Genomic DNA, 14,366 nt, shown 5'->3' on the forward strand with positions numbered 1-14,366 from the left:
TGCTAGTTAACCTTCCCCACCGGAAGCTGTCATAGCGGTGGGGAATTGTGGTCCGTCTGCGTTACACCAGTGTGCACCACTTCCGCGTATCAAGGTAGGGCCGGTCCATCAATTAAATAGTTCCTTCTTTTCATGTGTCAATATGAGTTCTGAAACGCGGAAGTGTGTGTCCGGTGGAACGCAAAGGATTTGTATACAAATAAACTGTATTTATAAAAATTGTTTCTATATGAACTAACTACATATAAGATGTATACACTATGTCACCTTAATGATGAGTTCCTAAACATGATTTTGGGCTTTTTAAGTGTCCAATTAACAACATTGACCCGTGGTTGAACCCGGAAGTGAAAATTTATTAATAAAAACAAACGTGTGTTTATTGAATTTTTTACTATGTTATATGGTATTTTTATTCAATTTTATATAACCATTATGAATTAACTTTCTAATTTGTCTCCTAGCATGTTCTTTTCTTGTTATTCATTGTAATTTATAAGTGAATCAATTTAGTATGCTAATCAGTAACCAGGAAGCGTGGGTATAAATACCCTTAAGGTACACTGACAGAGACACCTTGATAAAGCTGACAGGGGTCAGCGAAACGCGTTGGGTTACGTGGATTGCCATCTATTCTCTTCATCCAATTGGACCCTGACACCTGCTCATTCCACTGGACCTAATATTGAGACCTGGGAGACTTACCACCTACTGGGACAAGCCTACACCGCACACATCGTCGAGGTTGCTCCATTGTGGGCAAAACTTGCCCTAATTCTTCAAAGGATTACTATACCTCCAGCGGCGTCTTATTCAAAATCGGCTCACCCAAGGACTCCCTCTACCAAGGACTCTAGCCTGTTCCAGTGCAGGTTATATGATGTGCTAATTTCCACCTACTTGATTTTTAATTCTCATTTAGAAACTTTTTACTTATTTTTAAATCCGGATCAATTGTACCAATAAATTTGTTATATTTTTACATTAATTGATTCACTTATTATTGTTATTAACCACATTGTACAGCGCTGCTATTCCTGTCTTTTTCTTGTCCTTTTCTTGAGGGAATTGACTACTCCCTTTTTTAGCAGCTGCTTAAATTTTTGAGAGATCAGCCTATGAAAAGCGCTCCAAATCAACCTAGGTTGATTCTTTTTTCTTTGCCCTCCTACATTTTGACTGTCTGTAAATACCCTGTTTGTTTTATCACGGTCTCCTTTTTGTAAAGCGCAATATGGTGCGCTATATAAGAAACTGTAAATAAATAAATGTATCTGCATTCTGTGTATGAAATGCTGCACTATCCTTGTGCGTCCTATCCGCAAGAAATTTTGTGAATTATACCCCTTTCAGACAGAAAAAAAACCTCGGGCATTTCCCTGGTCCAGGAGGGTAGACCCAGGTTTTTTTTCTGTCTGAAAGGGTCAACCTGGTTCTAAAATGCCAGGGCTTCAACCCAGGAATTTACCTGGGTTTTTCCCGGGTCTGTATTCCAAAAACCCTGGTCGCCGGCTGTCTGAGAGGAAACAACCCGGGTTTTGGGGATTACTACACATTGTTAGGCACTGATTGGCTCTCCTTGTGGGGTGCTGGCTGAATGGTTGTGAGGATAGGCTTTTCGGATTGGCTGGGAGGGCATGGCAATGGGGCTTGCCTCTGAGGTCATTAGGGAGCTGAAGAAAAGATGGCATGGCCCACTGGTAGAAGCAAGAGGTGAGAGCTGCTGGCAGTGATAGGGGAGGAGGAGATCAGCAAACAGATGACTCGGACAGTCAAAGATGTCACAGTGTACTCAAACAGTCAAAGATGTCACAGTGTACTCAAACATTGCAAATATACTGACAGCCATGTGAGGTAACATGTACCTTCCAGTATATAAAAACAATAAAACTTGTTTACAACATATCCATGTGTCATGCCATGGTTAATACAATGCAGTGACCAGTCACCACCCACTTTTGATGACCTCATCTCTGTGTGCCTTTAAAACTGTCCTTTTCTTATGACACACAGAGATTTGCAGGAAAAATCCGGCTTCTGTGTGAAAGGGGCCGACACGGGAAATACCCGGGTGTTTGTTGCTGTGTGAAAGGGGGTCAGCACCTTTCAGCCTAGTTCTACCCAGGTTTTTGTATCCGAGAAAAACCTGGGTTTTTTCTATTAAAATACACATTTTAATGGAAAAAGTCACAGACTACGCCGTCGTGCCACAGCAATGGCAAGATTATAAAGGCTGCTTAACTTGCAGGAAGGCAGAATTGATGTGGGCACATCTGTGGATTAGTTGGGTTCCAACCTGAAATAACCCTAGTGGGTGTGGACGTGTGTTTAGGGAAGACTAGATGGGTTAATTGGTTATCTACTGTCAAATACTATATTTCTACGAAAACACTTCTGGCAGATATTTTGGAAAAAAAATACAGCCATTCTAAAATTATATACACACTAGTGCCCCGCACCTGCTTCACACAGGTTTTTTTCTAGTAACGGTGATGCTTGTAAATAAAAATTAGAAATGAGGGGTAGATTTATTAAGCTCGGTGAAGTGATAAAGTGTCGGTGGAGTGATAAAATTTTATCACCGGCCAATCAGCTCTTAACTGAAGTTACAGGCTTGGTTTGAAAAATGACAGGTAGCAGCTGATTGGCCGGTGATAAAAACCAGACACTTTATCACTTCACAGAGCTTAATAAATCTACCCCTGAGTGACATAAAATTTCTTCGTAGACCACGTTGGTCGTTTTTCCTTCTGAGTACAAAAATATATATATCTTTTTTTTTAATGTCATACGCGAAAACGCCACATGAAGTTTTCCATGTGAAAAACATTCCCCGCTTAGGTCACCTCCAGCTACATTTTTTGACCTTGTGCTTTATTTATGGTCATGGCAAAGGAAACTGTTATCGTGAACTGGACTTGTTTAAAATGAAATTTTTGGGGATTAAAACAGTTTCTCCGGTTCTCTACAGCCAGTAATTACCCTCAATGAGGAGTGTTTTTCAGTTTTAATTTGCAATAGTTTCCCATTGCATGCCGCCTGCTACCCCTGCCTCAGCCAACCCAACTGTTTACCTGCAGTGTACGGTCTAGCACAGGGATAGCCAGCTCCACAGTTAATGTTTTCCCAGGTCTCCTCACAGAATCAGTGAAGTAATTAGCTCCACCTTTGGATCTTTTAAAATGTGTCAGTCAGTAATGAGTGCATCTGCTGGGTGGGCTGGAAACTGAACTGTTGGTAGCTCTCGCGGACTGGAGTTGGCAGCCCTTGGTCTAGCATATTTGAACATTTTGTACTGGTTTATTTTATTTATTAACTGTTTCATATATAGCGCAGCAAATTCTGTTGCACTTTACAATTGGAAACATTGATACAAAAAACTGGGTATTTACAGACCGTTATTCAAATATAATAAAAGCCTAAAGCTGCACCTCACCTCTACTGGGGGAATTCAAGTGTTTTGCATGCTGACGGTCACTGGATGGCAGAATTCAAGATTTTTGAATTTGGTAATTAGTATTGATATACTTCATTATCGGTAGACTCACATAATGGTTTTGTATAACCGTATTGTTCCCTCTAGGAATTTTTGGGGGCAGGGCCCGGCTGCACGGGGGCAGAATAATGGGGGTGGACCGGGCCCGCCGCTGTCATCGTTGTAGGCGGTCCCGGGCTGCCGCGTCACTAAAGGGGGTGGGCCCGGGCCGTCTCCGTCATGCAAGGGGGCGGACCAGTCCATGAGCTGCCGGGGAAGCCTAGCGCTGCCGGGATTGCGGTGCCTGGAGCTTCCCCGGGTACACCAGCAAGACAGGCACCCAGGCTCTTTTAGCGGGGTGCTGCTGGAGGGGCAGGGCGCATTTTGCCCTTTAAAAATCAGTACATTTTCATAAAGAGCGATAAGGCCATTCTAGAAGGTTGCCCGGAAGCAGGATAATTATTCATATTATGGAGCCTCTCCTGTCATTAGTTTTCTGGATCAGCCATTGAATGTGTGTGTTTGTGTGGAAGGGGGCACTTGTTGCTTGCCAGGGTGTTGCTGCAGGCATGGGTGAGGGACCGGATGTGTTCTGGAGTAGAGAGGATGTGTTACAGGGAAAGGACACCACTTACTCCCTATGTGACCACAGCAGCGACATAGTGTGGTTCCGCGCCAGCTGCTTCTGTCTCTATGGTAACCTTATTACACTGCTGAGAGTCTCTGTATGGCGTAACTCACTGTTGCTGTGTTTCTTGCTGCAGGATTCTTTGGCTCCATGAGAGATGCAGCTGATCACATGACCACTGTGGGATCCGGAACCCAAGAGTAAGCAGGAGAATGTGGAATAAGCCGATTCTGCTCCGTTCCCTTACTGTTGCCTACTGTGTACTACACCATGTCTGCAGCCAGACCAGTGGTGAGTATTTCTCTGTACTGTAGCCTTCCGCTCTTAGGGCCACACTCCATAAAACAAAAACCACTTGTAATTTTGTGTCTGCAACTAACCATTTGCCGTACAAGGGGAGCAAATACATTTATATTGTTTCTGTGCAGGGTAGATAATGGCCAATTTTGCATGTAGTCCACATATTTTAGACCGCTTTATTTTTACTCTGCAATTTTAGATTTCAGTTTGATCACACCCCTGCACAAATCTAACGCTCTCTGCATGTTACATCTGCCCCACCTGCAGCACAGCATGCTTTTGCCCGTTTTTGTGCTATTTTTGCTTTGCTAACAAAGCTAAAGTCGTCCCTTAGGCCACAGATTGTAGAGAGTTCCTACTGGGATTGAGCAGGGTTATTAGGATCTGGCCAAAAATGAGCTCCACAAACTATGGATCTAATTCAGACATGATCGCATGACTGCGAATTCATAGGCTGGGCGATTAGCGTTAGCCTGCGCATGAGTAAGGCTGATAGTACCATACTTACCGACTTCTTCAAACTCCTCTTCGGGAGAAGCCTGGAGAGGAGTGAGAGGGGGGCGGGAAGAGGCTACGTTTTGGAGGCGGGGTGAGGTGGATGTCCCTAAGCTCCGCCCCCATGACTGGCAGCTGCGAAAATTTTGCGGGTCCGTGGATGGTGGGAGGGGCTAAAATGACGCAAAATGCATCATTTTAGCCCCGCACCCTCCCCGCGGGGAAGGGGGGAACCAGGGCTGTGGGGAAAATGCGAGAGACTTGCCCCCCTTCCTGGGGGGCCGGGAGGGGGACCCGATTTGCAGGACCCCGGCCATTCCGGGAGGGTAGGCAAGTATGATAGTACGCATAGGCAGGGCCATCCTGCGATAAAATCATGCTACTTTTTTATTCGCTAGCTGTACCCTCCAAGAAAACAGCCGTTTACCACCCTCAAACGCCGGCTTTCTGTCTATCCCCTTGATAGACAGAAAGTCGGCGTTTGAGGGTGATAAACGGCTGTTCTCTTGGAGTGTCTGGCATGCCCAGGCATTTGAGGGGAGGGCGTGTGACACCAGCTCCAGCCCCGATCCAGCTGATTCTATCGCGGCCACAGAGTAAGCCCTCTGCTACGCACAGACTGCACACATTGGAAAAATCATTAGATGGTGAATGGATTGGCAGCTATTAGCCCATCCAGCTCATTTTCGCAAACACCGCTAAGCCATTCAAAGGCTTGTACGGGGTGGGATTTGAAACTACAGCGTATACCTGATTGCAGAGCTCCACACTGTTGTGTGCGAGCACCCGGCGAATAATGTATTTGCCTTGGCAGCTCGGAACACAGTGGCTGCACATAAGATCACAGGAAGAGAGAAGCGCTCTCTTCCTGGTCCTGTGAGAGGCAGAGTACTCCTCAGTAAATAGCCATTACTACAGTTTTAATGCAAATCTGTGATTGGAAAAACACAAAGTGCTGAACATAAAAGCAGAGGAAAACCACTAAATTACAATATCGTGTGATGTTACAAAACAAAAAAATCTCCATTATGCAGAATCTTTGAAGCAGAAAGTCTAAAAGCTATTTCTGTTACATTGTCCCAGTGTATCACTTATCTCTGCTAAAGGGATCATCTATTATATGACCGGTTCAGCCTTCTAGCTGATCATCGCTGTAAATGCAGCACCAATCTCCCCGAAATGCTGTCGGTTACTTAGAATCGGAATCTAGTCTATAACCCCCCCTTGGTGTATATTTATGAGCAGGAAAAACCCTATTTCCAGGTGTTTTCACCAGTTCTAAATCCAAGTTATTGCTTAAATCGCCAGCCGCGCGCTCCCGTGTGTACTCCATAATGGTCGCAGGAGCATGCTCCTGCGACCAGCGGCTTCCCACGGCGCTGTGCAGGAGGTCAGCGCCGGGGAGATCAGCAGCAGAAGGTCTCCCCTCCCTTCGCATCCCTCACCCCTTCCAAGTGACAGCAGCAGAGTGCTCCCTCACTCCTCCCTTCGGGTCTCTCTCCCCCGCGCACCCCGTGACGCTGCTCCCTCCCTCCTGCCTTCGGGTCTCTCTCTATGATTGCTAACAATATATCGCCAGCAATCATATCGCCCAGTGTGTACACACCATTATAACGCTTTCAGACAGCGGAGTTAAATAAAGTTCCAGAATCCTCCACTACTTTTTACCACCGGTGATTGTAGTAACCTTTTCTCTGACTCTCCTCGTTTCATCTCTTATATATTTGGCTACATCTGTCACTCAGTGTGTCTGGAGCTGTAACGCTGGGTGGAGCCTCTGACACAGATGACTGGCTCACATGACAGAGAACCAGCCCAGTGAGCCCACAGACAGTGCCAGACACCCTCTGCCTCTCCATGTTACACAGCAAAGACACAGCTACTCACCAGACACACCAGGTGAGCGCCCCCCACCTCCATACCTCCCAACATGACCCTCTCCAGGAGGGACAGAATGCTCTGTTTGTGGACTTCCATCTTAATTTATGATTGTCATCACCTGTCATTTTAAACAGGGTAATTGATAAGAAAGGTGTTCAAGCACAGGTGATGGTAATCCATAAATTAAGAAGAAAGTCCCGAAACAGAGCAATGTGTCCCTCCTGGAGAGGATCATGTTGGGTATGCACATCCCCCCCCCCCCCCCCCCCCCCCCCCCCCCCCCCATTCACGGCATCCCCACGATTAAATGGCACATGCAAAACACTGACATGGCTATGGTCGACAATGAAAAAGGTTGACGAGATTTATTTTTCACTTTTTCAATGTTTTCATATTCATTCTCATGTGTCGACATGGACACCAATGAAGTGCCACACTTATGGCAACATATACATGTGTTGACCTTTCTGTGTTGATTTTTTCTTGTGGCGATTCGCGGCACCCCCGGCGACCCCCCCTCCCGCGATTTGCAGCACACCCCCCGCAATTCGCAGCACCCCCGGTGACTCCCGCGATTCGCGGCACCCCGCGACCCCCCCCCTCCCACGATTCGCGCCAACCCCCGGGCCCCCCCTCCCGCGGTTCACGGTGCCCCCCACGACCCCCCCCCTCCTGTCATTGCGGCAACCCCCGCGACCCACCCTCCCGCGATTCACTGCAACCCCCCCGGCGCCCCCCCCCCCTCCCATCCCACGATTCGCGGCACCCACACACCTCCCCCCCTCGACCCCCCCCTCCCGCAATTCACGGCATCCACCCACGACCCCTCCTCCCGTGATTCGCGGACACCCCTCACCTCCTCCCCCCCCCCCCCCCCCCCCCCAGCGTGCGATTCACGGCAACCCCAGGATTAAATGGCACATGCAAAACACTGGCACGGCTATGGTCGACAATGAAAAAGGTTGACATGAGTTTTTGAAGATTTTTTTTTTTTAATTTGAATGTTTTCATATTCATTCTCATGTGTCGACATGGACACCGATGAAGTGCCACACTTATGGCAACATTTACATGTGTTGAACTTTCTGTGTTGATTTTTACTTGTAGCAATTTTTTTCCAGTGACAACTATGAACTATGTGCACGTCAACCTACACATCATCAACCAATTCTTTGTATAATATATAACACCTGTTCTGTTTTACTGTAGGTGTTTTAAGTCAGACCTTTTACTGCTACTATTACTGTTTATGTAAATGCATTCTGAATGACAGCAACATCCTACCATCCTTCTACAAGAATATATAACCAACTAGGTGATTCATCGCGCCCCGTGCCCCCCCCCTCCCGCCAATTCACAGACCCCCCACGCACCCCCCTCCCGCGATTCGCAACCCTCCCTTGCGCAATTCACGCCCCCCTCCCACGCTTTGAGGACCCTCTCCCGCGATTCGCCAACACCTGCGCCCCCTCCCTCCCTTGATTCACGGCACCCCCGCGCCCCTCCCGCAATTCACGGCACCCCTAAGCCCTCTTTAGTCCCCCGTATACTCACACACCCCTATCACTACCCAGCTTCCTGCTCTCCTGAACCGTAACTTCCACCACTGGGGAGTCGCTGACGCTGTTTTGCCCACATGCCCCTATCATGCCTCATAGCCCAGCCTCCTGCTCTCATGCACCCGAACTCCCACCCAGTAGGAGGAGACACTGACTAAGGGCCACCATCCTGTACTCCTGTACTGCCACGCTGGACCCTCACCCACTGGCAGAAGCTGCACAGTATCTCCTACCCTCCTCTGTAGTCCCCCTTATGCCCACACACCCCTATCACTACCCAGCCTCCTGTTTTCCTGTGTCGTGACCTCCGCCAGTGGGGAGCCGCTGACTCAGAAACACCCTACTATACTATTGCACACACACACCTAAACAACATGCACACACAGCCCCCCTCCACACCACAAATGTCACTGTACCATCCACACTATCAATGTACATCTTACTCTGTAACCGCTTTTTAATTAAACAAAACAATACACATCATATGCTCTCTATTTAACACATTTCACCTATAACTCAAGTTGCAATACAGGCCATCTTTCATACAATTCTAACCATCTTTCTCATATACAAATGTTCAGCCCCTTACGACGGTGTGAAGAGCGCCCGTAGGGCGCGATGAATCACCTAGTATATTGTATGTCCTGTTCTTATTTGAATTTTAGATTCTGCAGCGTTCTTTCAGAACCTCACATGCATCACGCATGATTTGGACAACATGATCTGCCGATGGGACACCCCAGACTCCGCGGGACCTGATGTAGTCTATGAGTATGGGTAAGGATTTTATTAGTTATTTATGAAATGCCGTTAACTTCTGTACCATTTTTTTCCCAGGACATTCCTTATTCTACACTTCTGCCTATAATCCTAAAAAATATAATAAGGAGGAATTCAATTATTCAAAACAAAAAAAAAAATCAAAATATTTACAAAGACATTTTGTTGTATTTGTCCTCAATTGAAATGAAAAAAAAATCTTTCTCTTTTTTTAAAGCACAAAAAAAAAAACATTCCTTTTAAACGTGCAGTTGTGGGAAGTTCAATTCAACTGAAATTTCAGTCGGCTCAGAATGCGGTCACTGGGTAGATAATATCTATGTCGACACAAGCTTCATGGTCGGCATCACATGGTCCACCTGAATAAGATCAACAGGAGTTTTTCTCTTCTTTTTTTCTTTTTTTTTTTTAACCAGTCGGCTCTTCAGGTGCCCAATCAGGAGTCCAGATGCCCAAATCAGTAGATGGGTTAGCTGTGGCTAAATCTGGTCTTTTTGGGTGGAACATGCATAGGCACCCAAAAACAATGAAATCCTGATTGGGCTAGAAGCCAAACAACAATTCTGGCCTCAACTTTTTCTCCAAGAAGTCACTATGCATTACTTTGTGACAAAGTATAAAGCGATGGCACCACTTTAGGCATTTGTGCCTGTATAGATTTGTACCCTTAGATGCCCGGTTACAGATTGTTTTTATTTATTTTTTTTCTGAATAATTCAAATTTTTCATTCATAATGCCGCTTGTTAACAATGGTTTCTTGATGTGTTTAAAACAGGTCTGCGTATGCAAATGAGCACTTCGTAACAAAAACCAATGAGGTAGAAGTTCCGTTTTTCATGTTTGGAGTGACAGATGTAATGATAAGAGCCAAAAACGTATCCGGGCAACCGCAGAAACATTTAATTATGACCATGCAAGATATAAGTAAGTCGCCCATCCTCTCCACCCCCCATTATATACCATGTTCTTGTCCTATATTGTGTTCTTGTTTTACATGTTTGTCAATATAGTCTATTATTGATCAAGCTCTATTTAGCATTCCATGGACTTGAAGGGGTTATTAACTCTTTAAATGACAAGTGAAGTTGTCAAAATAGGTGTGAAAATTGCCAAGCAAACATTTATATTCATCACTAGGTGATTCATCGCGCCCTACGGGCGCTCTTCACACCGTCGTAAGGGGCTGAACATTTGTATACGAGAAAGATGGTTAGAATTGTATGAAAGATGGCCTGTATTGCAACTTGAGTTATAGGTGAAATGTGTTAAATAGAGAGCATATGATTTGGAAGGGGGTGTGTATTGTTTTGTTTAATTAAAAAGCGGTTACAGAGTAAGATGTACATTGATAGTGTGGATGGTACAGTGACATTTGTGGGTGTGGGGGGGCTGTGTGTGCATGTTGTTTAGGGGTGTGTGTGTGTGCAATAGTATAGTAGGGTGTTTCTGAGTCAGCGGCTCCCCACTGGCGGAGGTCACGACACAGGAAAACAGGAGGCTGGGTAGTGATAGGGGTGTGTGGGCATAAGGGGGACTACAGAGGCGGGTAGGAGATACTGTGCAGCTTCTGTCAGTGGGTGAGGGTCCAGCGTGGCAGTACAGGAGTACAGGATGGTGGCCCTTAGTCAGTGTCTCCTCCTACTGGGTGGGAGTTCGGGTGCATGAGAGCAGGAGGCTGGGCTATGAGGCATGATAGGGGCATGTGGGCAAAACAGCGTCAGCGACTCCCCAGTGGTGGAAGTTACGGTTCAGGAGAGCAGGAAGCTGGGTAGTGATAGGGGTGTGTGAGTATACGGGGGACTAAAGAGGGGCTTAGGGGTGCCGTGAATTGCGGGGGGTGCCGTGAATCAAGGGAGGGAGGGGGCGCAGGTGTCGGCGATTCGCGGGAGAGGGCGGGGTCCGCAAAGCGTGGGAGGGGGCGTGAATTGCGCAAGGGGGGTTGCGAATCGCGGGAGGGGGGTGCGCGGGGGGTCTGTGAATTGCGGGAGGGGGGGGGCACGGGGCGCGATGAATCACCTAGTTGGTTATATATTCTTGTAGAAGGATGGTAGGATGTTGCTGTCGTTCAGAATGCATTTACATAAACAGTAATAGTAGCAGTAAAAGGTCTGACTTAAAACACCTACAGTAAAACAGAACAGGTGTTATATATTATACAAAGAATTGGTTGATGATGTGTAGGTTGACGTGCACATAGTTCATAGTTGTCACTGGAAAAAAATTGCTACAAGTAAAAATCAACACAGAAAGTTCAACACATGTAAATGTTGCCATAAGTGTGGCACTTCATCGGTGTCCATGTCGACACATGAGAATGAATATGAAAACATTCAAAAAAAGAAAAATAAATCTTCAAAAACTCATGTCAACCTTTTTCATTGTCGACCATAGCCGTGCCAGTGTTTTGCATGTGCCATTTAATCCTGGGGTTGCCGTGAATCGCACGCTGGGGGGGGGGAGGGAGGAGGTGAGGGGTGTCCGCGAATCACGGGAGGAGGGGTCGTGGGTGGATGCCGTGAATTGCGGGGGGGGGTCCCGCGAATCGTGGGATGGGAGGGGGGGCACGGGGGTTGCAGTGAATTGCGGGAGGGTTGGTCGCGGGGGGTTGCCGCAATGACAGGAGGGGGGGGTCAGGGGTGGGGAATCGCGGTAGGGGGGAGTCGTGGGGGGCACCGAGAACCGCGGGAGGGGGGGCCCGGGGGTTGGCGCGAATCGTGGGAGGAGGGGTCGCGAGGTGCCGCGAATCGCAGGAGGGGGGGTGTCACGGGGTGGGGCCGCGAATCGCGGGAGTCACCGGGGGTGCCGCGAATTGCGGGGGGTGTGCTGCAAATCGCGGGAGGGGGGTCGCGGGGGGTGCCGCGAATCGCCACAAGAAAAAATCAACACAGAATGGTCAACACATGTAAATGTTGCCATAAGTGTGGCACTTCATTGGTGTCCATGTCGACACATGAGAATGAATATGAAAACATTGAAAAAGTGAAAAATAAATCTTGTCAACCTTTTTCATTGTCGACCATAGCCATGTCAGTGTTTTGCATGTGTCATTTAATCGTGGGGATGCCGTGAATGGGGGGGGGTGCATACCCAACATGACCCTCTCCAGGAGGGACACATTGCTCTGTTTCTGGACTTTCTTCTTAATTTATGGATTACCATCACCTGTGCTTGAACACCTTTCTTATCAATTACCCTGTTTAAAATGACAGGTGATGACAATCATAAATTAAGATGGAAGTCCACAAACAGAGCATTCTGTCCCTCCTGGAGAGGGTCATGTTGGGAGGTGTGGGGCGCTCACCTGGTGTGTCTGGTGAGTAGCTGTGTCTTTGCTGTGTAACATGGAGAGGCAGAGGGTGTCTGGCACTGTCTGTGGGCTCACTGGGCTGGTTCTCTGTCATGTGAGTCAGTCATCTGTGTCAGAGGCTCCACCCAGCGTTACAGCTCCAGACACACTGAGTGACAGATGTAGCCAAATATATGAGATAATGACCTATAATGTTACCTTATATAGAACATATATTTTCTTACACAATGGTTTTTATTTGAATTGATATAACAAATGTGAGAGACGCTGGCCTTTTTAGCGGATATTTTGCAAATCTCTAAAAGAGATGTTGTCACCCAAAGGGCAGTATTGCCCCGTGCCGGCCGCTCGCCGTATTTAATGTTCCGGGGGAACCCGAGTAGTCAGACGGCGAGGACTCCCCCCAAACAGTGATGCTCGCGGCTAATTCAGGGGCCCGCTGCATTTAGCCGCGAGTAGGGTGGCCAATCCCGGGATCGGCGGGATCCCAGGATTTGGCCCCTAAAACGCCGGGATTTCAATCCCGGGATTGGAGTTTCCAATCCCGGGATTTCGGGATTAGACTGCGCATGCACAGTCTAATGCCGGCCAGCGTCTGAGCATCCACCCACCCTCCAGGCCAGCTCCCCGCCCATCCACCCGGCCGGCTCCCCGCCCATCCACCCGCCGGCTCCCCTGACGCCCGCCAACCCACCCGGCTGCCCGGCTCCACAGACACCCGGCCGGCTGGCCGGCTGCCCACCCACACACCCGGCCGCACCGCACCCCACCCCACATGTAAGTAAATATGCGGGACGGCCGGGGTGCGTTTTTTAAATTAGGGAAGCCAATCCCGGGAATCCCGGGATTAGGCATTTTTTTCAATCCCAAAATCCGGGATTGAAAAAATGCTCCGGGATTGGCTTCCCTAGCCGCGAGCCTCACTGTTTTAGCGGCTGCACGCACCGTTTCCCCGCCGCTGGGTTTTTGCAGCGACATGGAAACGGCATGTGCAGGGGGTCAGTTGAATACTGACCGTGCAAGCTGTGATGGCGGGCAGTCGGCACTGCTCGCTGTCACCGCTCCCAAAAAGCATTCAATATACCCCAAAGGGTGATGTCCAGCATCTGAGCTGTTAAAGATGTTATTTTGCTTCAGAGCCTCAGTGACTTGCATATTCCACGTCGCCTCGGCCCGTAAAAAGTCTTTCGCCTATTAGTCTATCTTTCCTGTGTTTTATTTCATTAGCACGCTAATGGACGGAATGGGCTGTAATTGGCTGTAAGTGGATGGGCGATTGCTGTCTGCGGAATCCTGTTTATGAGTTCTTTTAGAAGTGTTTTTACCTTTTGTAATTGTGTTTCTCCGGCTTGCAGCGTACGTCCCGCATACGCCCGAGATTGTCTCCTGGACGGCCGATTACCAGTCGGACATCCTGTCTGTGGAGTGGACTGTGGATTCCTCAATTTTTCTTAACGAAGAGAAAGTGAAATGGGAGATTAACGTGTTACGGGGTGAAAACCTGAAGCTGGTCAAAAACGTACGTGTACATGTGTGCTTTGTGACCTCTCGTAGCCCAGATAATACACGCCATGCCTACGTACAGATGTAGCGCCGCTCATTCAATCCCAGCGCCCGCCAGATCCCTTTCACTGGCGAGCGCTGGCGATAGGCACTGGGGTGCATGTGCATCCCAGTATCATGGCAGCTGGGCAGTGTCTCCCTGTCCGTCTCCGCTTCAGGGAGACGCTGCCCAGTTCGAGGGGGATGGGGGGGGGGGGTCGAGGGGAACCGGCGGCAGGCTCCGTTGCCATGGGGCCCACGAGCGTCTCATGCGTGCGCGCCCCTGGCGGTAGCCAGCCCCTGCAAAGTTGACCCCCCGCTACATCTGTGTATGTAAATAATGTGAATGTGTTTAACCCTTTGAGTGCCAAGTGAATTTGGCAAAATAGGTGTGAAAA

General features: G+C 48.1%; 1 protein-coding gene across 2 annotated transcripts in view; it reads left to right on the forward strand.

The window, feature by feature from the left end:
• Positions 1 to 14,366, forward strand: part of LOC146020913 (leukemia inhibitory factor receptor-like) — an 83,744-nt gene that overhangs the window by 44,336 nt on the left and 25,042 nt on the right. The window contains exons 2-5 of one of the 2 annotated variants that reach the window (XM_083154526.1): positions 4,240 to 4,394; positions 9,004 to 9,115; positions 9,895 to 10,043; positions 13,782 to 13,945. In XM_083154526.1, the coding sequence (XP_083010652.1) occupies positions 4,316 to 4,394; positions 9,004 to 9,115; positions 9,895 to 10,043; positions 13,782 to 13,945 (504 nt within the window). In that variant the 5' untranslated portion in view covers positions 4,240 to 4,315. The remainder of the gene's footprint in view (positions 1 to 4,239; positions 4,395 to 9,003; positions 9,116 to 9,894; positions 10,044 to 13,781; positions 13,946 to 14,366) is intronic. The other variant, XM_083154536.1, reaches the window with a different exon arrangement.

This window comes from Crinia signifera, chromosome 1, assembly GCF_055691185.1.
Source record: "Crinia signifera chromosome 1, ASM5569118v1, whole genome shotgun sequence".
NCBI classification, from domain to species: Eukaryota; Metazoa; Chordata; class Amphibia; order Anura; family Myobatrachidae; genus Crinia; species Crinia signifera.